The sequence below is a fragment of the Pyxicephalus adspersus genome, chromosome 3 (genome assembly GCF_032062135.1).
Source record: "Pyxicephalus adspersus chromosome 3, UCB_Pads_2.0, whole genome shotgun sequence".
Lineage (NCBI taxonomy): Eukaryota > Metazoa > Chordata > Amphibia > Anura > Pyxicephalidae > Pyxicephalus > Pyxicephalus adspersus.
In genome coordinates this window covers 113,090,241-113,113,268 of record NC_092860.1, presented here as the reverse complement: position 1 = coordinate 113,113,268, position 23,028 = coordinate 113,090,241, and the positions used below count along the sequence as shown (strand labels likewise).

The window sequence follows — 23,028 nt, the reverse complement described above, 5'->3', positions numbered from 1 at the left end:
CCTTGGTTTCAGTTCAGCAAGAATAGATTAATAGCTCATGTTCAAAGGCAGAGATATCACTGCCTTGTTTTTAAGGTTAAGGGAATTACATCTGAAAATGGAAAATGAATGTTGACAAGTAGAAAGCAGATTATCCAGGCACTGTCAGAAACATAATATGTAGATCCAATCAGGATTCCCAGTTAATATTATGCCTCTTTCATTCTACTGCATCAAAATAGAAATCAGGAGCTGCTCTGTTTCAAATAATCCTCTGTCAAACATTATCAGCTTGCAAACTTTATTTTTTTTGAACAAGAGCAAGGAATAATGTTGTAGTTTGACTAAAGGAATATTTTCCATCATGATAAAGGGAACCTTTCTTTAGATCAAACCTCCAGCTATGTGCATAGAAAACATTGAAACTTTTAAGTGAACAATGACTAGTAAGAATGAAAATGACTACTTCAGAGATTCACTCCATATGATGACGGAATGGTAAGCTATGTTAGTGATCAGTATTGTATGTAATTCTATTCAAATACTGTAACTGTGAGCAATGTTCTACTAGAGTAAGTGAATACAAAGTAGAAGATGTATTTCATAAATATTTACAATGCATGTTATTAAACAATCCAAACTGCAACCTACAAGTCACTATTTCTTAAAATGTATTTATACAAACCCAGCGTAGGTAGCCATTTGGGGGGTATTCCAAAATGTGGAGGAAAACAGTGGAAGAAGAATATCTATTGACTTGTTCAAGCAACAAAGTTCTACTGTATTGATATGCTAAAGACCGTCCTGCTCAACAAACCAAAAATGTCCAACTAAACGTTTCTAAACGAAAAGTCAAAGTAAAAAGGAAGTACCTAGATGTTTCTGCATACAACTATAATTAAAAAATCACTATAATTAACACAAGTTAGATGAGATGGGGCACTAATCCAACCATGGCACAAAGATTGACAATTAAACAACTAACTTTTTAAGTTTTCCGCCTAAGAGTCCCTTCATTCTAACATTATGATTAGGTACATCTAGGAACACATGTTTCAATTCTACTAGTTTACCAACTCATTTTTACTGTGGGTTTACTTAAGACCTTGAAAGTTAATTAATGTTTGCCCATAGATTCACTATATCATCCCATAATCATTAGGCAGAAAATGAATCAAAATCAGGAAATCTCTGTATAACTAGGTTGTATAAAACAATAAACACTTTATCACAGTTATTTCTTTCTCAATACAATTCTTTCTACAATAAGGTTTTCAAATGGCCATAACACACACCTCTTCACAAGAACCAGAGCAATATTGAGTTGTTTGTGCAGATCATAGCAATCAGTGCAATTTCCTAACAAATGACAGTATTTTTTTCCAGTTCAACATTTTCATCATATTTAGAATATCCAAGACCTATCAAGCTAGAGTGAAGGGTTTGATAAGATCTCTTTCCAACAGGCCAAGCAAGCAAGTTCCATGTGCCTTACCTGATCTGCTCCATCATTGGATTTCATGAGCTGTTTTTCCTTATACAATGACCAAAGACCAATATTGGGCAGGAAAATTAAAGCCACTGTGAAGAGCAAAACCATCTGAAAGAATCTTTTCTGCTTTCTCTTCATGGCAGTAGAAAAGTGTGTAAATAGCCGGTGAAAGTTAATAATCCACAAAGATTTCCCAGGAGATAGGGTGCAGCTACTTTGTACCCGCAAACTTTAGCAACAGTTTAGGTGAACTAACGGAAGCTTATTACAGGTAGCACATAATTTGAATCCACAATCTTTTAGGTGACAAAATATGAATAACTTTTTCATGACAAAGAAACACATATGACAACCCTGGTGGCCAGATATTCAGATCTCAGCTTTTGATTGGACGATAAGTAGTAGAGTGTCAAACTATGGTATGGTGCAGGTGAAAGAAGGAGTTCAGAATCCATTGTTAAGTTTCATTGCTTTGCTCAAACCTGTCAAGCAGAAGATCCTAGCCAGGTAGATTGAAGTGAAGGTGAAAAGAGTAAAGCAGTCCCTTAGAGCACACAGTCCCTTAGAGTAGGACTTTGGCATTCCAGTTGACAGTAGCACCCAATGCCATGACCTGATCAATCTCCAGTATACCTTCAGATAGTCATGGTACAAGGGATGGAGAGGACATCATGAAATCCTTATATCCCCTGTGTAATCCTGAACAGAGATAGATGTGTGGCTTGTACAGATGCCTCCTTCCTAGATGTGAACTCCACAGTCCCCACTGGTGGAAAACACGTGGATCAGCTCTAAACCGGTGCTTCCATCCCTCCCAGTCCCCCTTTATAAACAAGGAGAGGAGGGGATGAGGATGATGATGATGAGGAGGTGGTGCAGGGAGGATCTAGTTAAGGCTCTCTGCTGTCACACTGCATCTCCCTGTAACCAGCAAGCAGCACACAAATCATCCTCCAGACCAAGCCTTGGATACTGTCAGGGAGAAGAAGCATCTGATCCTCACACCTCTGCAGAAGATACAACTTGTAGGCTGACCCCCAACTTTTCAAGTTATTTCAGCGGTTGGATATGACATATTGGAGGGTGCTGATCACTTGTCTCCTGCTTGGTGTGTGCTGTGTGCAAGCAGCAGATCCTGTACAGTTCTCTGTGCTGCTGATGCTGACACTGAGGCTGATGTAGGAGGAGGGGGTGGGGATATGAACACAAGCTTTTAACACTGGGACTAAAGATTCAGGCAGCTGCCTCTGCTCCTCAATACTGAGGATGCTAGATCTGTCCATGCTGCTGCCATGTGTGGCTCTCACAACATCCATGGCGCAGCACAAACTGCAAGGATGCTCAGAGAGCCTGTGCTGGGTCTTCACACTATGCTCAGCTGGTTAGTGTCATTCTACTGTTAGATTGTAAGCTCTTTGGGGCAGGGTCCTCTCCTCCTGTGTCACTGTGTCTGTCATTTGCAACCCCTATTTATTTGTACAGTTCTGTGTAATATGTTGGCGCTATATAAATCCTGCTAATTATTAACAATAATTGTGATACTTAGTATATAGTTTAGCAGATGTTTAAAACAGAACTACACACACACACACACACACACACACACACACACACACACACACACACATATATATAAATATATATCTGTGCTATCCACACACATAAGGACCTCCATGCATGCTAGAACAAGTCATAAATATATCAAGAAAAATCCAGGTGCTTTGGAGGTCTTCTAAGGCTATGCTCAGACTTGCCATTTACCAGGCATCTATAGCTAGTTTCACAAGTGCTCACAGATTGTTAGCTTCAATGGCAGGACAGGCTAATAAAATGTAGCCAGGTGAAAGTATGGGGTCAGGATATTATTATTATTATTATTATTACACAGTATTTATATAGCGGCAACATATTACGCAGCACTGTTCAAAGTCCATACTCATGTGACTAGCTGTCCCTCAAAGGAGCTCACAATTTAATGTCCTTACCATAGTTATATGTCATTAATACAATCCAAGGTCAATTTTAGGGGTTAGCCAATTAACCTAACTGCATGTTTTATAGTAGCATGACATCCAAGTACAGGACCATGCCAGTATAGTTAGAAATGGAGCCAAGAACAAAGGCAAGCCAGGATATCGTAGGGACAGCCAGGTACAAGTGGCGGGTGAGGATAGCAGCAAGGGAACCAGAAGGACAGACCAAAATGTTTAGAAATGGAGCAAGCAGCAAGTTCATCTCAGCATATTTGTTAGGCAAAGGTAAAGACCAGACTATTTAGAATAGCAGCCAGAGGCAAGGGCAGGGTTGGATATCAGAAAGGCAGCCAGGGTTTTCCAAACTAAGGTGGGCAAAAAGCATGTAACCCCTTTTCTTTTGGAAATACATAGGCCATCCGTGGGGGAGAGGGACTCTTTCCCCAGTGTGGCCCAGTGTTGCAGGAGTCTGCTGGTGGGGGACTTATTGGAATCTGGAAAACCCCTTTAACAAGAGGAGCCCCAGCAATATGCTGGGTAGAAGGATACATGGTACACAGAGCTCTGAGAACAAATCACTAGCAACATCCATGAGTACAGAAAATACTGACACATTACATAATTCAGCTTCCTCTTACCAGCCCAACCTCCTGTGGAAAAAAGAAACAACTTTTTTTCAGGTGTTTAAAAAGCCAGAAAAAAACTCCTATAAACATCTGCATAAGCGTTTATAAATTATACCTTTTTTGTGTGAAAACAATCCCAGTGCATAGTACCAATCTGGTAGTCGGTATCTAAGGACAGTAAGTTCCAAGAATTTTAGAAGCAGGTCTGACCAATGAAAGAAGAAAGATTAATTTAGGCTCTTTTAATGAGGAAAAAAACTACCAATGTTTAGGTGAAGAAACTGCCAAACCCAGAGAAGGCTGGGCTGCACCTCACTGAATTGTTGGTATGTTTATTGCTAAACCTTTCTAAGCACCTGGATTTCCCTTCGTTCTTCCTCTTTCTCATCTATATATAAATATATATACTATCTACTATTGCTACATTTAAACTTCTATATCTCATGGTTGTCTTTCTTTGTGGATAATGCCATACGGAGAGGTTTTTTTATTTTTGCCAATAGGGGCTATCACCTCCAGGAGTGATTTTAGAGCAAGAACAGACTTAAAAATGTTTGTAAGAACAGTCCAGGAATGTTGACCTCAACAAGTGCAAGGAACCAGTGGAAGATGCTCCCTCCTGCTGAGCTTCCCAGTCCTCACAATGACCTCAATCTTCTCCTGCTGTAGAAGCTTCTGTCAAGGTGTCCATGTGTGCTGAAGTACAAACTATTCCCACAAAACTGTCTTCAGGCCCGTAGGGCATGCAGGATACAGTAAGCTACAGAACTTTTTACAGGACAAATACCACCATGCCTAACACTTCCCATACACCATGGATGCCACAATGCACAGTGCTCTCGGCACTATGCCTAATTCCCCACTGCCACCTCCCCACATTCGCTGCATTTTCCTATCTTGCTGTCTTCATTGCTCACTCCCACAACTGGCCAGCTACCACATCTCCACCATATTACTCATCCGACCGCCACCATGTCAGCCCACTCTTTATCATCTTACAAACTTGACAACCAGATGCCACCTTCAATCTCATCACACTGTACTAGCCTCCCCCACCACACTAGACCCTAGACAATATCAGTATTGCACCAGCCACCATTTTACCCAACATGGGACAAACCCATGCACATCTCCACTTCGCATCTTCACCACACCAGACAGCTCACCACCCAGTCTAACAAAAGGGCATCCAACAAACCACTTGGTTCTGACCCCATGCCAGCTACCACCTTCCATGACCTCACCACCTACTACCAGGCTTGCCCCCCTCCTGCTCTTACTATCACTTTGCCAGCCACACAGCCCTCCTACTCACATCCTTCTTCTCATCCCAGCCTACCTCATATTCACACCACCAATATGCCAGCCATACACCCTACTCTTGCCTCCTACTGCTGTTCCAACCACACTCACCTCTCTGATCACCACCTACCACCATGACAGAAACCACCCACACTCTTACTGGCTTCCACTGCACCAGCCAGTTTCCCCTCCATTTTACCTGCAAGTGGCATGGTATAGCTGTTCTTGCTTTGATAAGGATGTGTCAAAAGATTTCTTTCTTATTTGATAGATCCAGCTGGCATAGATTACATTATTCCCCATATTGTTTGCATCCCAACTAAATATAGGCCATTGCTTCAGGATGAATTTGGTATTTACCATAATTATGAATAATTAATAAATACTTGGTTTAATTTTTTTATCTGCTTGGAGTTCAGGTTTAAACATAATGTACACACTTAAGTAATAACATCTGGATCAAAGTAAAACATTTTTTAAAAATATGTACAGCAATCTAGCTAGCCACAGAGAAAACAACAAGTATATTAGAATGTAACATAACAAATACACTACAGGGAAAAAGACAAAAAAATAGAATAATGGTAGAAAACAAAAAAAAAAAAAAAATCCTATACTGTGGTGTTAATTTTTTAAAGAAAAGATCTTCAAGACTGGAGAGGACACACTTTCATCAGTGAACCTGGGTGATCCAAAAAAACCTGGAATGAATCAGGTCCTGGATTCAAAGCAATTCTAACAAATAGCAAATGACATTAAGAAATCCATTCCAGGTTTGCTGGATCATCCAGCTGCACTTATAAAATTGTATCCTCTCCAGCCTTGGAGAGCTTTAATAAATCAGGCCCAATAAGTCAATTTTTATACTTTCAATTAGCACCCTAAAATTGCTCTCTTTTTACCAACACCCCATTCTTTGAGTTGGGGTTTTTTTTTTTTTAATTAGGAAAAAATATTTCAATCCTTAACAATTTTTAAGGAATTTAGAAAAAAACTCATTTGTTCCCAAGTTTTAAAGAAAAATTTTTTCTTTGTAAATTGTTCCTTTTAAAAATTTGCAACATTTACCAAAAAACTTACATTTTTAAAAAAATATGTGGTTTTAGTGATTTGTAACACAGTCTACTACAATGCTCAGCCAATAAACCTAACCAAATAGCCTTTTAATTAGTGCTTGCCTGACCAGTGTAACTAAAATATACATAAATGTCTATGAAAAATGTAAATTCATTGAAATGAATATATGTATATTAAAAATATAATTTAAAATTAACATACTAAAGCAATTAAAATGCATTGATAGATATGTTTAGATAGAAAAGTGTTTGCATAGTCACATATTAATGTATTCAGCATTAATTAGGTCTACTTATATGTTTTAGATGGAGATTAACAAATGTGAGAAACATCCAAGGCTAGCCTTACTCAGACGTAACAATGTTATTAGACCTAAACACAAAAAAAAAGAAAATATGGGAATTTAACCCCTGAATGAATGGAAATCTTGCTGAAGAAATGTGTATCATACACAATTGCCTATTAAAAAAAATATATACATACCGTTGTCACCGTTTTACTTCATTTCACCTTTTTAGTTCATTTTATGGAAGCTTTTTGCAGCCACATTCTGTCTACAGTCACGTGCTCCTGCAATGGCTGCACATCATTGTCAGGTCTGTACTCTCTATTTTGTCTCAGTGAGGGTAAAGGAGCCAAGACAAGGACTAAAGTAAAGAGGACATTATTGCTATTTGTAAACCAAATCAACATCAGCTTCCACCACTGAAATTTGAGGATAATTACTTCATAGTGCCCACAGCTATGGGGATCAGGGATAACGTGCTTTAAAGCAGTGGTCGCCAACCTTTTTGGTTCCGCAGACAATTAAAATTACCAGCTCCTGACCGCGCATGAAGCATTCGGGAAGCCGAGTGTCACTTAAGTGATGTCATGATGGCATAATCCCGCCCACTTCCCCCTCGCAGATCTGGGCCTGCGATGGGAGAGTGGGCAGGTTGTGTCTAGGGACTCGCCCGCCCGCCCACTTCCCTGAGCCAGGGATTTGTACGGGGGATGTGGTCAGTTCACAATTGGGGATGTGTACAATTCACCGCTTCTGAAGAATATATATTGTAAGTACCTAAATATCATTACCCAGTCATAGGTTGACTTTAAAGTGATCAACCAACATCCTGTTATACAGACAGCAGGCTGAAGCCCCAGGCGGTGTCCCCATGGTCTCTTAATGGCATGCTGCATACTCCCAAACAGATAGCCCCACAAATAGCATGGCGTGAAGTCCAAAAAAATTATCAATTGACTCTGGCCCTACCTATATACTTCACCCCAAGCTTCCCACAAGGCTCCTAACTAAAAGGCATATCGCCTTTGGGCAAATCATGGCATTAAGTGTCTAGCCCATCTAGACATAGAACATACATTCCTACCTTTTAATATAGTCAGGTGGAAGTATGCTCTGCCTGCCCACCATCATTTATACTACCTACAGTTAAAACACACTGTACTCGCTGGCTAGGTTCTTCTCCCTCCTATTAATCTATTCCTGATCTTTACCAATTTCTATCTATTTCAGAAGCCAATTCTGCCCCTTACAAATGTACGTGATTAAGTGGGCCACTTTCCTTGACATGCCATATCATGAGACCTTAGATCCTTTAGAATCTAGATGGTCCACTATCAGCAAAACCATCATAAGCGAAGATGATGGTTACGCCTATTACGCCTTTAACCTTAAGTTCAAACTGTCTTTGTCCTCCAGAATACTAACCTCCTGCCCAAAGTGTAATATGCCCTCTGCCACGCTACAACATGCACCGTGGACATGCCCTAGCATACAGTCCTTCTGGCTTTAGGTATTTTATTAAATGACCAGTATAACTGGTCATACCCATCATTTTTCACCACAGCCATCTTCCATGCCCCACTACGGTATTGTTGTCTTGACTTTTCATTTTGCTATAAATAGACATCAGATGTTGCACACCACCCTTTGCCCCTCATCAACCCCCCCCCCCATCTTTATTCTCTCCCCCCCACTTCTGCACTGGTTCATATGGTTTTATCTTACAGCCCCCCCTTTTTATCCTTTAACCCACCTAATCCTTCAAAAAAGATTGTTTAAAAATTCCAGGAAGGAAATAATCTAACAGGGTTGCAATTTTACTGTTTTGCTAATATTACATGACTGATCGCAGCATAATTTGTTACTGATGTGTAGAGCCCTGGTTCAGCAGCAGTACACACCAGACACCAGTCCTCCAATCTAACTCCGTACTCTTCACTGATAGCAAGCCCCCACCCAGCCTTGGGAGACTGGTTGCGTTTATCAGCACATGGTTGCCCCTAGGACTTAGTGCACCAAGGATGGTGCAGAATACAAAGCAAGATGTCATTCACAGATAGTCCCTCCACCAGACAAGGTACACCAGTTCAAGACACAAGCATCGGGGTCACAGGCAAAAGGTCAGTCCAGGAAGCATACAATGGATTGGTCAGGAACAGGCAATGGTCAGCAACAGTAAATCAAGAGAATACATAAACCAGCAGCAGGTCAGCCTGGCTTAACGCTACAACAGGCACTGGTGACTGAGAGCAGAGAGACTATAAAGTCCCAGCAGTCAAGGGCAGTGCAGGATAGAGTCAGGAACTGATCAACCTCTAGAATCCCCTTCAGCTGTGCGCAGCCTAACAATGGATTCTGAGGATGCCATAAAATACATCAGGCTGCACAGCTAAAGAGAAGCAGGGGCTCCTGCTATTTATTTAGACTCTTTGTGCAAGTGACATTGCTTGGCGAAATAGGCTTTGTGGGATACTGGGTGGCACACAGCATGAAATCACTGGCCCAATAAGATTTCATAACATGATGTATTCAATTTGTTTGGAAAATTAAATTTACTTGGGTTGCAACCATTTTTTAATCTGTTTCACTTTGACTCTATACATTTGTTGTACTAATATTGTTATCCTTTTTGAATTATATTTTTCTTAATATTTTCCTACCCTGCATACTCCCAAACAGATAGCCCCACAAATAGCATGGCGTGAAGTCCAAAAAAATTATCAATTGACTCTGGCCCTACCTATATACTTCACCCCAAGCTTCCCACAAGGCTCCTAACTAAAAGGCATATCGCCTTTGGGCAAATCATGGCATTAAGTGTCTAGCCCATCTAGACATAGAACATACATTCCTACCTTTTAATATAGTCAGGTGGAAGTATGCTCTGCCTGCCCACCATCATTTATACTACCTACAGTTAAAACACACTGTACTCGCTGGCTAGGTTCTTCTCCCTCCTATTAATCTATTCTTGATCTTTACCAATTTCTATCTATTTCAGAAGCCAATTCTGCCCCTTACAAATGTACGTGATTAAGTGGGCCACTTTCCTTGACATGCCATATCATGAGACCTTAGATCCTTTAGAATCTAGATGGTCCACTATCAGCAAAACCATCATAAGCGAAGATGATGGTTACGCCTATTACGCCTTTAACCTTAAGTTCAAACTGTCTTTGTCCTCCAGAATACTAACCTCCTGCCCAAAGTGTAATATGCCCTCTGCCACGCTACAACATGCACCGTGGACATGCCCTAGCATACAGTCCTTCTGGCTTTAGGTATTTTATTAAATGACCAGTATAACTGGTCATACCCATCATTTTTCACCACAGCCATCTTCCATGCCCCACTACGGTATTGTTGTCTTGACTTTTCATTTTGCTATAAATAGACATCAGATGTTGCACACCACCCTTTGCCCCTCATCAACCCCCCCCCCCATCTTTATTCTCTCCCCCCCACTTCTGCACTGGTTCATATGGTTTTATCTTACAGCCCCCCCTTTTTATCCTTTAACCCACCTAATCCTTCAAAAAAGATTGTTTAAAAATTCCAGGAAGGAAATAATCTAACAGGGTTGCAATTTTACTGTTTTGCTAATATTACATGACTGATCGCAGCATAATTTGTTACTGATGTGTAGAGCCCTGGTTCAGCAGCAGTACACACCAGACACCAGTCCTCCAATCTAACTCCGTACTCTTCACTGATAGCAAGCCCCCACCCAGCCTTGGGAGACTGGTTGCGTTTATCAGCACATGGTTGCCCCTAGGACTTAGTGCACCAAGGATGGTGCAGAATACAAAGCAAGATGTCATTCACAGATAGTCCCTCCACCAGACAAGGTACACCAGTTCAAGACACAAGCATCGGGGTCACAGGCAAAAGGTCAGTCCAGGAAGCATACAATGGATTGGTCAGGAACAGGCAATGGTCAGCAACAGTAAATCAAGAGAATACATAAACCAGCAGCAGGTCAGCCTGGCTTAACGCTACAACAGGCACTGGTGACTGAGAGCAGAGAGACTATAAAGTCCCAGCAGTCAATGGCAGTGCAGGATAGAGTCAGGAACTGATCAACCTCTAGAATCCCCTTCAGCTGTGCGCAGCTTAACAATGGATTCTGAGGATGCCATAAAATACATCAGGCTGCACAGCTAAAGAGAAGCAGGGGCTCCTGCTATTTATTTAGACTCTTTGTGCAAGTGACATTGCTTGGCGAAATAGGCTTTGTGGGATACTGGGTGGCACACAGCATGAAATCACTGGCCCAATAAGATTTCATAACATGATGTATTCAATTTGTTTGGAAAATTAAATTTACTTGGGTTGCAACCATTTTTTAATCTGTTTCACTTTGACTCTATACATTTGTTGTACTAATATTGTTATCCTTTTTGAATTATATTTTTCTTAATATTTTCCTACCTGTTTTCAATAAAAAGTATATTCAAAATTGATCAACCTTTTAGTGAATTTTTTTTTGGATCATATATATTTTTCCATTTTCCAGGAATTTCTAGGATTGCATTTTCTAAGACAAGTACAGTCAGGGAGAGAGGGGTAAAGGTGCAGGATAATAGGAAAAATATCATTTTTGATCCAGCAAACCTAGAATGGATCTGGTTCAGGATTAAAAACATTTGGAAACAAATAGTACATTTCTTAAGAAATCCATCCTGGGTTTGCTTGATCACCCAGCTTCACTAATGAAAACATATATTCTCCATCCTTGGAGAGCTTTAAAAAATCAGGTCCGAAATCTCTAGAATCTGTTAGCAAGCTATTGTGAAAGAAACTGTCTCCATTATGACTTGGATGTAAACTAACTAATATAATTGTTTCTAAGCCAGGGTTGTCCAACTTCAGTCCTTGAGAGCCAGGATCCATGCACATTTTTACTGTTTCTCCTATAGACAGCACTACAGTCAGTAAGATATCATTTATAAAAGGTCAAAAAATGTTTATATGAAAATCCTGGTTTGTGGCCCTCGAGGACTGGAATGGACACCCCGATTTTAGACAAATATCAATATATATTTATCAATACCTTGTGTCAATACAATCCTCATTTCATACAATACACATACAGCAGTCTTTCCCAATCTTATTATCCAAGAGGGTAAAATATTTTTCAGGCCTTTGGGTCTTGAGGAGCCCATTCTTCATCAGATATCTGCAGGAAGTATGCTTCCTAAATTAGTGGTCAGTGGTTGGAATATCCACCTTAGAGTGGTCTATTATAATACCTTTAAGCAGAACATATGAAAACTATGGATGAATTCAGTTTGAGTTTTCTGTTGAGCTGTGTCTGATGAGGTTGTGAAAAAAGCTGATTTGTGACATTCAAAGAACTACTAGTTTATAGAAAGAAAAAGGTTACATAACATTGAGTGTTCTACTGAAGAATATCTGGTGAGTACTTGGATAAAGTTGATCTGTGATTGCTAGAAGGACACCTTGCTTCTTGATCTTGTCTGGGAAGAGTTCGGGGTCTGACTTCATCTTAGATAGACTATGACTTGCTCCCATAGGATAAAAACTCCTTACACCCGCAAGTGCCTTGCATACGTGTGATATATGTATATTTAGATAAATGTGTTTTTCTTATTTGATAATTATTATCATACAAAAGTTTTTCAAATGATTCTCATCTTGATATGTTTTAGATCTCCCTGACCACCTCTATTGTACAAGATCTGGAAGCAGGTTTATTAAAAAATAAATTTGAATTCTTAACCAATCAAGCCAGCTTCATTTTTTGGGTAAGAAATAGGTGCAGTATTTTTTGATCGGATATAATGAAAATATATAACAAAATGTATAATTTTATATATGTGCTTGCCTGTTCTGTATCATTTTCTCAGTGTGTATGTATAATCCATGTGATATAATCTATCCAGTTGAGGTAGCATTGTACATGGAGCTCAGAAGGTGGGGGTTGGGGGTAAACTTGATCAGCACAAAGCTTCCTCTCCTGTCATCAAGATCCCAGTGAGGCATGCAGTCTCCTGTCTGCTCACAGAGTATGTAATACAAACTAAAACAAGCTGGGCTTCTCATCATAGGCAGAGCTTGCAGTAACATACTGTAACATGTCCCCAGTATCAAATGCCTAGGGAAAAAATGCATCTCCTGCTTAGTGCCATGGCATTCATTGCTACCTTTCCACTAGCTACTCCTTTTATGAACAGAAGAAGATGAATGAGAATACAATGTATATGACTCTAATTTATTCATATATGTATAAATGTAATTAGAAGACAAATGTATATATAACTTTTCCTTTCCTTCTTTGTAGAGTGGTAACTGGGTTTTGGAATAGTCCGTTGATGCAGATAAGTATGATCAGTGTGCTTGCTTCAATTGCCAGATGTTGCTAATCTATTTTAATCCAGATTTGACTGCCAACATATATTCACTAACTGCATAGCAAAATCCTAATCCTTTATATTCTAGTTCAGTGATTTTTTTTCTCCTAATTGTTAAGGGTGAAATATTAGTTTAGGTGAAATATGGAATTCCCATAAATGTAAGTATTTTCTATTTCAAGTATTACAAATAAAACCCTACTGTAAAAAAATATATTTTCAAAATGTAGGTTAAAGCATATCTCTGGTGGAAAGGTCATTTAAAACCTCACGATTTTTGGTGGATCCCTGCAACTGGCACCATGAGAGCCCTTTGAGCACCCACCTGGCAATGCTAGTTTAAAAAGCCAATATCTGCACATGTGACAGCTGGCGGCAGTGAGCAGTTCTAGTACCGCTCACTGCAGCCCCTAGGATGATCGCAGCGGGACCAGGTAAGTGATTGATAAACCCGAACTTTTTTCACTGTATTTTCATACAGTGAGAAAAGTTCGGGTTTATCGATAATTGTAACTTTTTGAAGACCCTACCAAGGTTGGGCTTATCGCTCAGGTGGTTAAAGAAAGTTAAAAAAAGGGTAAAAATGAATCAGACACCACAAAAGTGCAGCCGCCACATCCAGGCAGAGCTATATCACATTTTTTTATACGTATTAAAGCAGATTTCCAGGATATTCCTTACCCCACTTTCACTTCTCTCCTTCACCTCTTTTACCCTAAATTTGTGGTCACTTGAAACTCTAAACCTGATTCTTCTCTCTTTCCTTGTTTACTGAGCATGGATCCTCCTTCGGGTACCTTCATCAGTGCTTGCGTGACTTTGGCACGTCTTATTGGCTGTCCAGTGACATAGGTGTTTCTGATAAGAGAATAAGAAGCAGAAGCAATGATATCAGCAAGAGGGGACAGGCGGGGGCCAGTTTCCTTACACCCCGAAGCAGGTTCATTAGAAGACCTGAACAGCAGATTTAGATGCATGGGCTAAGAGAGATTCTATGAAATAACGTAGCAACCCATATCAAAGTTATCAATAGTAGACATTAGCATGACACCATACCTGGTGTCCCTTCTGCAATAAAGAGTTTATTGTCTGTTCACAATTCTTCAGTTTTAAAGTTTAGTTCCCCTTTTACTTTGTGCACAGGCCCACTTTACATACAGACATTCTCATGGCTTATCCAATTCCAGATAATCATTGCTAGGTAGTCATTCATTTGCAAAAATAGTCCATTCTATGGCTTAACTTCCATCTTTCACTTCTTACTTACATCCTATATCCACATCTCCAGTCATGGATAAAGCCTGATTTTCAGCATAATCCACCTTTCCTATGAAATTCCATTATCTTACCTGCTTATCTTTCAAAATGAATTATTTAACCTATCTGCCTTTGTCATTTCAATATCTGTCTTTAGATCTAAACTAAACTCCTAAATTCCAGATTGCTAATAATGTGATAAAGGCAATCATACTTAACTTTAATAGATATTTACCTGTTCTTGGCACTTTCAAATTACTTGCCCTTTATATACATGTCTCCCCTGTTTAAACTTTGCTTTGGTCTATTTTAATCAGGTTGACGTCATACAATTTTATATATAAATATTGAAATTCAGTGAACTGCCATTTAGAGACTGGTATCTTTGGTAGGTCCGGGGGTATAGGCCAGTGGTTCAGCTTTTTAAAAATAGGCAACTACTTAAAATGATGCAGTACAGAAAGTGAAAGGTCCTGAGATAACCTCAAAATCTTTGATGCATGTTTATTTTTACCATTACAATTTTCAAAAAGATGTCCCCCTGCCATGTATATACAGTATAAATACTATATGTATTTTGTATTGTACAGTTTTATACATGCCATAAAACCTGCAGGCTGATCACATAATGTCATGGCTCTTTTCCCTCTTTTGGCAGTGGGTAATTCTAGTTCCTGGATAAAATATTAGTGTACTAGATGCACAGAAAAGTTGGTCTCTGAGCTTATGTAAGGAGGGGAGTATTTTTTTTAGCATTAAATGCTTTTTTATTATAAAATTTTAAAAAATATGATTAACTTACTGTTTTTGTTTCATATTTTCCCTTTTTGAAACACTGGGGCTACCAACCTACTCGTCACTCTGTAAGCATAGGTACCTAGGTAGGACTGTGCCATGACATAAAGGAACCCTTGCACTGAATGTAAATAAATGTAATATTGTTTTCCCTCTGTAAAAGTGGAGTTATACTTTACCATTTAGCATAATCAACAGGCTTACCCAGGGTCCTGATTGACTGTATAATCGATATAAAGGTGTACGTTTAACTGTGAAGGTGAAAAGAAATTCCTAATTCAAGTAGACTAAATTAGCCCTTCACTTCTATGGATTTCTGTAAAAACTAATTAATAAACCACTTATTGCAGGTAATTAGCATACTGTTCACAGGCATCAGAAAACAGAAAAGTGGAAAGAGTAGATATCAAACTGAAATGCTTTGTAATGAAAATGTTTGAAGGCTCATCAATATTCATAATTCTATTCTTACATACAATGAGTCTTCATCGACCTTATTTACATGCTAGTAATTTCCTAGAACAAGCAAGATCATTCAAAGGTGTGAAGGCATAAATGAAAAAGCTAAAGATGGATAAACCTTAGCACCTTTGACAAATCTGTGAACTTTTTCAATAGAAAAGCATCTTTGTTAACAGAGTTTTCATTGCATAAAAAACAGTGGTAATTGATTATTAGGGTGCCTAGAAATTATAAATGTAAATACAGTTTTAAAGCCTATTACCAAACAGATATTTTTGTTCTAGAGTGAAGAATAATCATCTCTATCAGGCTTTTTTTAGACCGTATTTTCTTATACTTCTCTTACAAGAAATAGAGAGTAGGTTTGTCACCAGGATAGGTCAAGACACAGACAGAAATTAAGTCATTGACTGATATTATAATTCTAATAGCAATTTGCTAATACTTTTCACAATATTAAATTGTTGCGGGTGCTAAGATGTGGTTTTACCAGGCTACTTGGGCCTGCAGACTTTGAGAATGTTGTCTATATAGATGGGGATAATTTATTGGACACTACACCTGTATTACCTGAGATGTGTACATAGGTCACTTTTTTTATATATCAAGCTTAAGCTCTTAAACACTGTGGTAATGGGACACATAACCATTTTGTTGCTCTGAAAGTCCACCTTGAGTTTGATATAGGCTTTTATCAGACAGAGCCTGATTTATAATTCTGTTCCCCAGGCCCACTGGCTTGTGCTGCTCTTCTGTTAAACAAGTCGACTTCCTTGAATTGGTACCATACTAAGAATATCATATGTTATAGACACTCAATGCACAGCTCAAACGTAAGAATGGAAGCTAACAACCAGAAAAGTAGGGGAATTATCATACTGATTTTCTAGCAGTTTCTAGATGTACAGACTCAGCTAAGGTGTGTGTGCTGCAAATGCATTGAACACTATTCCATGCACAATAATAAATAAAAAGCTATAGTAAAGCAAACATTTACCGATCTTTGCTGTACATAAGAATGGCAGTCAGAATTAATTTATGTTGATGGCTGTGCACTGCTCCTGGCAGGCCTGTTACCCTGGTCCTCAACCTAAATTGCCTATGGAGAAATGTGGTCTGGGCTACAGAAAGTATTAGGTCAATCCATTTGAAATTATGTCCAACCCATTAAACCTCTTTGAAGGACCACTTAATATATCCATGCTACCTATTACTAAAGCAGACACAGCATGTCAAAATGCAACATACAACTATTTACTAAAACCTAAACCCTTGGAAAATAACAGTTAAAAAGGACATTAGGTTAACAACTAACACAAGAATAAATAGAATATAGTTTTTTCAGCCATGTAACTGTAGTTTTCGAATACCACAGTTACAAATGTTTTAACAGGTTACATGATGGCTTTTGCTGTCTTTATCTAGGCACTGTTGAAATCAGCTTTCTGGTGGGATCCATGAGAGACGTAAGGCTGTATTGTTTAGCCCAGTGTTTTTCAACTTTTTTGAGCCACGGCACATTTTCTTACATTGAAAAAATCCTGCGGCACACCACAAATCAAAAATGTTACAAAATGACACTCTGTAGCTAATTCTTTTGTCTCTAAGAATGAACAAGAAAACTATGTTACCTACTGCCACCCACTGACATGGAAGAGTATTACATTACTCTGCCAGTCACTACAGCACAGACACTCGACAATGGTAATTGGATAATTTCCCACGGTACACCTAAAGATCTCTCATGGCACACTAGTGTGCCGCGGCACAGTGGTTGAAAATCACTGGTTTAGCCTGACTCCAAATTCGAGGAGAATGTCTGTTTTCTCTTTTTTTCTACATTATTGCTAGTAAAGTTGCAATCATATCAAATGTATACATACCATTTAATACCACGATTGACAGCCAATTCAGTAGCCTTAAAAATTTGGTAGCCATAGATGTAACTAGGTTTAAACTGATACTGACCCCAGTAGTATGCACATGTCTTTTTTACAGTGTTTAGTTTGTGGGTTATTACATAAATTACAATGCATACATACCTGACATATTTATTGCATAATTTCCATGTATACTCTTTTAAAGTTGAAACAATTTATTTATTTATGGAGTATACCCCTTCCCTCCAGCCTGTGTTAATTTCAAATGCTCTGTTAGGTTTGGAAATGGTAAATATAAAATAATCACTTGAACCTGACTGGTCATTTGAAGTGAACAAAAGCCAAGGTGAAAATTAACATTTAGCAACTCAGACCTTTAATGTGGTCAAACTGAAAAGAAATCTGATTTGTGGGTAACAACTTCTACACATGGTTGTTCTTTGAACTATAAAATCAAATAAAACACAGAGTATTAGGATTTAAGATCTGTGATGACCTGGAAACTCTATGAATAGTAAAATCCCTTTTTAAACGTTAAGACACTACACATGAAACCTTTATCCCAATTTACTTATTACGATGTTTCATTATGTTCTTTTTTCTTTCCTGGAAGTGCATGCGGAGTTATATCACATAATTTGCCTTTGATCTGTCTTGTACAACCTAATTATAGAAAAGAGAGAAGCTCCTGTAGTTTTGTTTGTTGGAGAAATTCACAATAGTGCTCTAATAGTTTTATTTTTAGAGAGCCAATCAACCAATCTAATATTTTTGTTCAAAGAAAACAGCTTTAAGTAAATGGAAAATGAACCTATCTTTGGAGTTTGCAGTCAAACTGAAAGCATGTAAATAATGTCAGTTTTAAGTAGGTAATGCTGCAATTTTCAGTAATTTTTTTGTTCATTTTGGTTGCTCTTGAACCACTACAGCTTCACCTGAAAGAAAAAACATATTCAGTACATATATCTAGTACATGCACAGTTACACATGTTTTGTACTTGTTGTTTCTACCAGAATTATCTCATGCTTCTGGTGTGTATTCCACTGGAAGTGTTATCAGCCATGCCCAAATCCTAATAAGCCTATGGTGACAATGCTGCTCCTCCATAGTCACCTTACTATAAATGAGCGTTGTCACCCTAAGATAGAAATGGGTTTCTTGCAGGATCACTAAGGAAAAATAAAGGATAAAAGCCTTTAGAAAACAAAGTCACCACTTTCAGAACTAGTAAGTTACAACATAATACATTTTTTTTTGGGTTTGGATAAACTAAAATGTGCGAGTGCAAAGCAAGCAGAGGTAACCAGTTTGCTCAACACGAAGTAAAGGACTTCTACTCTATGAGGACTTCATTTGACTGGTAAGCAGGGGTGTAGAAGAAAAAAAAGAAGAGGGGTACTAGAAGAGCACGGTACTATTCATGGCGAGCACACATGTATTGTTATGAAAAACGTGCCCGCCCAACTACACCCCTGCCTATGTGTCACTCAAAGGTGAAGGAACCTTGAGTGATGTCATGATTCCAGAACCCACCCACCCGCGGGTGTGATTGGAGAGTGGGCGCGTTGTGTCCAGAGAGACAACCTGCCCACCACCCTGAGACTGCAATTCTTTACTGGAGATATGGTTCACGCCTGTGGCTGGTTCGCCCCCCCAGCGGGGTCTTTCTACTGATCACGCAGGGGGGGCGGACTGGCCCCAGCTGCAGACCACTAAAGAATTATTTGCAAAATAATAAGAAAGAAGTGAAGGCACAGCGTTTCGAGCTGTGCCGCCCCACTACACCTCTGCTGGTAAAACAGTTCCTATATGTGTATGTCAATAATGTATTTAGCTGTAAATTTTAGCTTCAAGATGCATAAAGCAGTAGCAGACGTCAGATGTCTTTTAATATTTTCTCCATTACTAAGAGGTTCTACCATTCTTCCAGATTATCTCTACAGTACATCTTCTGCCTTTTTAAATTTCATTTTTTCATGGGTTCTTTTTAAAAATATTAGGTGCAATGTCACTAACATGCAAATATTAATAATCAACACTGAATAATCAATTCACAAGAATAGAAAGAGTATCTCTCCTGAAGATGTGCCATCGGGGTATCTGCATTTTATGTTTTTTTTTTTTCTAATAACATGGGATAACCATCCAAATCATTTAATGCAATTCACAAATGCTACCACACCACTGTGAAAAAAGTGAGACTTCCATAGATGTCTTGATAAAAGGTTACATTAAATTTTCATAAGACTTTTCATGTAATATTGGACAACTGCAATGTCAGGTACGACCGCGTGAAGAAGCTGTGATGGATAATGCAGAGCAGCAAACTGCTTTTAAATACTACAGAGTGAATAAATGGAAGTAAAAACATACATTCAATCGTTTCAGAGCTTACTGCATCTGATACAATAAATCAGACTCAAGTGTACAACTGATGTCTAATGCAGCAGAAAATCCATACCATTGTGTCGAGAGTGGTATAAATCATTTCTATGATCCCTAAATGGTAAATATACTATTCGCACTCTGCCTACAATTCACTAGTGTCCGCTTAAAGAATTCAATGCTACTGCACTCAAGCAATATGCTTATCATTTTTCTTTTTTATGCACAATAGTAAAAATATTTAATTACCGATGAAAATGTATACAAATCACAACGATGACAGATAAGCACTGAATGACTTTACCTGCATTTTTCTAATGGTTGTTTGTGATTGTGGGAACATAGGTGTACATCTACAGTATTCAAACCATTTTAAGCATTGCAAGCATTGAGTAAAATCAATCATTGGGCTGCACAGATATCAGGAAATATAAGAGCTGTGCTAAACCCAAGAAATCTCGCCATATCCTTACATTTTAATAAATCTTATTCATCCAGAATCTGTGGATTTCTCAATGATTTTCGGGGATAGATTGTCCTATGATTCTTTGTTAATTCCTTTTTATGCTCCAATGTATTTGAATGAATGAATGATGCTAGAATGAAATCAGGGGCCTGATTTATGAAAGCTCTCCAAAGCTGGAGAGGATACACTTTCATCAATAAACCTGAGTGATCAAGCAAACCTGGAATGGATTTCTTAAAGTCATTTGCTATTTTGTTAGCAAATGTTTTAAATCCTTGACCAGATTGGTTCTAAGTTTGCTGGATCACTCAGCTTCACTGATGAACGTGTATCCTCTCCAGCCTTAAGGAGCTTTCCTAAATCAGCTTTAGAATTAATTTACAAAATAACAAAGAACTTTAATTTCTATCATTTCCAAATCTCATTGGATGTATTTTAAGAAAATTGTACAGTCAAACGTCTAATTACATAGGACAGGCTTCAATATTAAATTGCAAATGGCAGTGACACAATTTGATGTAGGGGGGGAAATGTGGTACCAATTAGTAGGGTGAATCCATAGTAGGCTAGGGTTTAGTTGTAAAATCTTTGACCTAGCCACTATTCCACTAAGCAATTTTTTTATATTGGCCAGATCTGTAGGTTAGCATTTTTTATTCATACAAATGCAGCTGCAATACAGGTTTTCATGTTTGTTAGCAGGTATAAAATATGTATAAAATGCAATATAAATACCTAAATAAATACATGCCTTAAATTTCATATTTTTGATCTCAGGTCAGTAGGGAAATACATTCCATTGTCTGAAGCACTTTATCTTGATGACAGTTTCTTTTAAGTTGTTTCTACTGTTCAGTAATTTAAATATTTTGATTTGGGAACTATAGCCATCTTTGTTACAGATGTTTGACCAGTATCCCTATTTATTCGGCCTCACGGTTTTTGGTTTGGCTTTTATACATGATATCTCTCTGAAGCAAAATTGAATTGATATGAAAAGAAATAAGTTCTTGTATATACCCTTCATCAAAGTATTTTCTATTGTACAATGAGAATTGCTTTGTATTCGATAGCTTTCCACTGAATTCACAACTCAAAGAGAAATTCTTTTTCAAATGGGAATGTCCTATTTGCTTTTTTGGAAACCCTTTGTCTGGTAACATGCCGTTTTACTTTTACCAAAAACTATCATTCCAATTTCATCTTCAACTCCAACTGCTTAAAAAATCTTCTTCTTTAAAACAACATTTACCACATTGCGTTCAAACTAAGAGACTGGTACTGCATAATGAAGATGGGATTTCTAGAATCTAAAATGAAAACTCTTGTTGAAGGACAAACTTACACAAAAAAATAAAATTCCTCCAATGGCCTAAGAGTTTACAATTATTATTTTATCATTTTAGATTTTTTTTTACATCTTATACATTGTATGCAATATGTCCACACAGTATATTTGATGTGTAAATTACATGTTAGAAAAGAAGTGCACAATCTTTGAAAAAAGTAAGCAACTCTACTTCCTAGAGGCACAAAGTTGGGGGATAGAATTTAATGTAAAAGAGGACAGTGCCTTATATTAATTTTCGCTCAAAAAACTGCACTAAGGCTTATTTTCAGGGGATGTCTTGTTTTTTCATGAACAACAAGCAACATCTATTCTTTAACAATAAATCAGGATTTATTCCAATACAGTCATCACATTCTGGAATTCCATCATAATTCTCCAAACCCTGAATTCCATCGTGCATTTCATGTGACACCATTTCCTTTAGAACTATTGGCCCCAATTTATCATGTCTAGCAATAGCACTTTCCTTCAATGAGCACCTTGTGTCCATGTATTATATATATTGTAGCTTATTTTCGAGGTAAGGCTTATATTTCAAGCATCCTCAAGAATACGGATGCTAGGGCTTATTTTGGGGTAGGTTTTATTTTCTAGGAAACAGGGTAAATACAACTGGCAGATCGCTTGTGTATGTTTTCCCTTTGTCTATATATTATGTCTACCTACTAATATAGAAAAAGGAATGTTGCAGAGTGAAGTAAGTTAGCAGTGAATTTAGTTAGTAAGTAACCAAAGCTATTAGGACCATTGCTACAATGTTTTCTAATGTGTATGTTTGTAACAGAAAACATCTCTTTTGTAATGAGGTATACCATTGAATACATAATTGCTGTAGGGATGAATGGATCTAAATCTAGGGAAAAAATCTCCTTTTAGCAGAATATTGACCCTAAACACACCGCCATAGTGATTTAAAACCATGAAACTGAATGTACCAAACGGTGTTGTTGATTGGATATTATCTAATTTTGCATTCAAACAGCCAACTTTTAGATCGGGTTATGTTAGAGCTAAATAAACCAACTGTTTATGCTAGCATTGGTGAAAGTCTTGACAACCATAAGTCAATGGAAATGTTCCCCATTGTAAATCCCATTCTTGTCTACAAAGCCAACTGCACACTGATGGTCTCGGATAAGTTGAATAAAACTTTATTGCTCTATGAATAAAAAAAAAAAGCGCTAATAGGACCTCGCTGCTGTGTGTTAGCAAATAACTGTGAACAGTAGTTGCCTCCAGGGTACAGTTAACGGACTCAAAGCTAATATGTAACAATATCCTAGTCTGATTTTTGTGTAAACCTTTTTAGTTAGATTTTTAGA

The 23,028-nt window shown here is 38.1% G+C and overlaps 1 protein-coding gene across 1 annotated transcript in view; it reads right to left on the bottom strand.

Moving 5' to 3' along the window:
* GALNTL6 (polypeptide N-acetylgalactosaminyltransferase like 6) overlaps positions 1-2,556 on the bottom strand; it is a 571,078-nt gene extending 568,522 nt beyond the window's left edge. The window contains exon 1 of the mRNA XM_072406052.1: positions 1,475-2,556. Within this exon, the coding sequence (XP_072262153.1) occupies positions 1,475-1,609 (135 nt within the window). The 5' untranslated portion in view covers positions 1,610-2,556. The remainder of the gene's footprint in view (positions 1-1,474) is intronic.
* Positions 2,557-23,028: the final 20,472 nt, after the last annotated feature.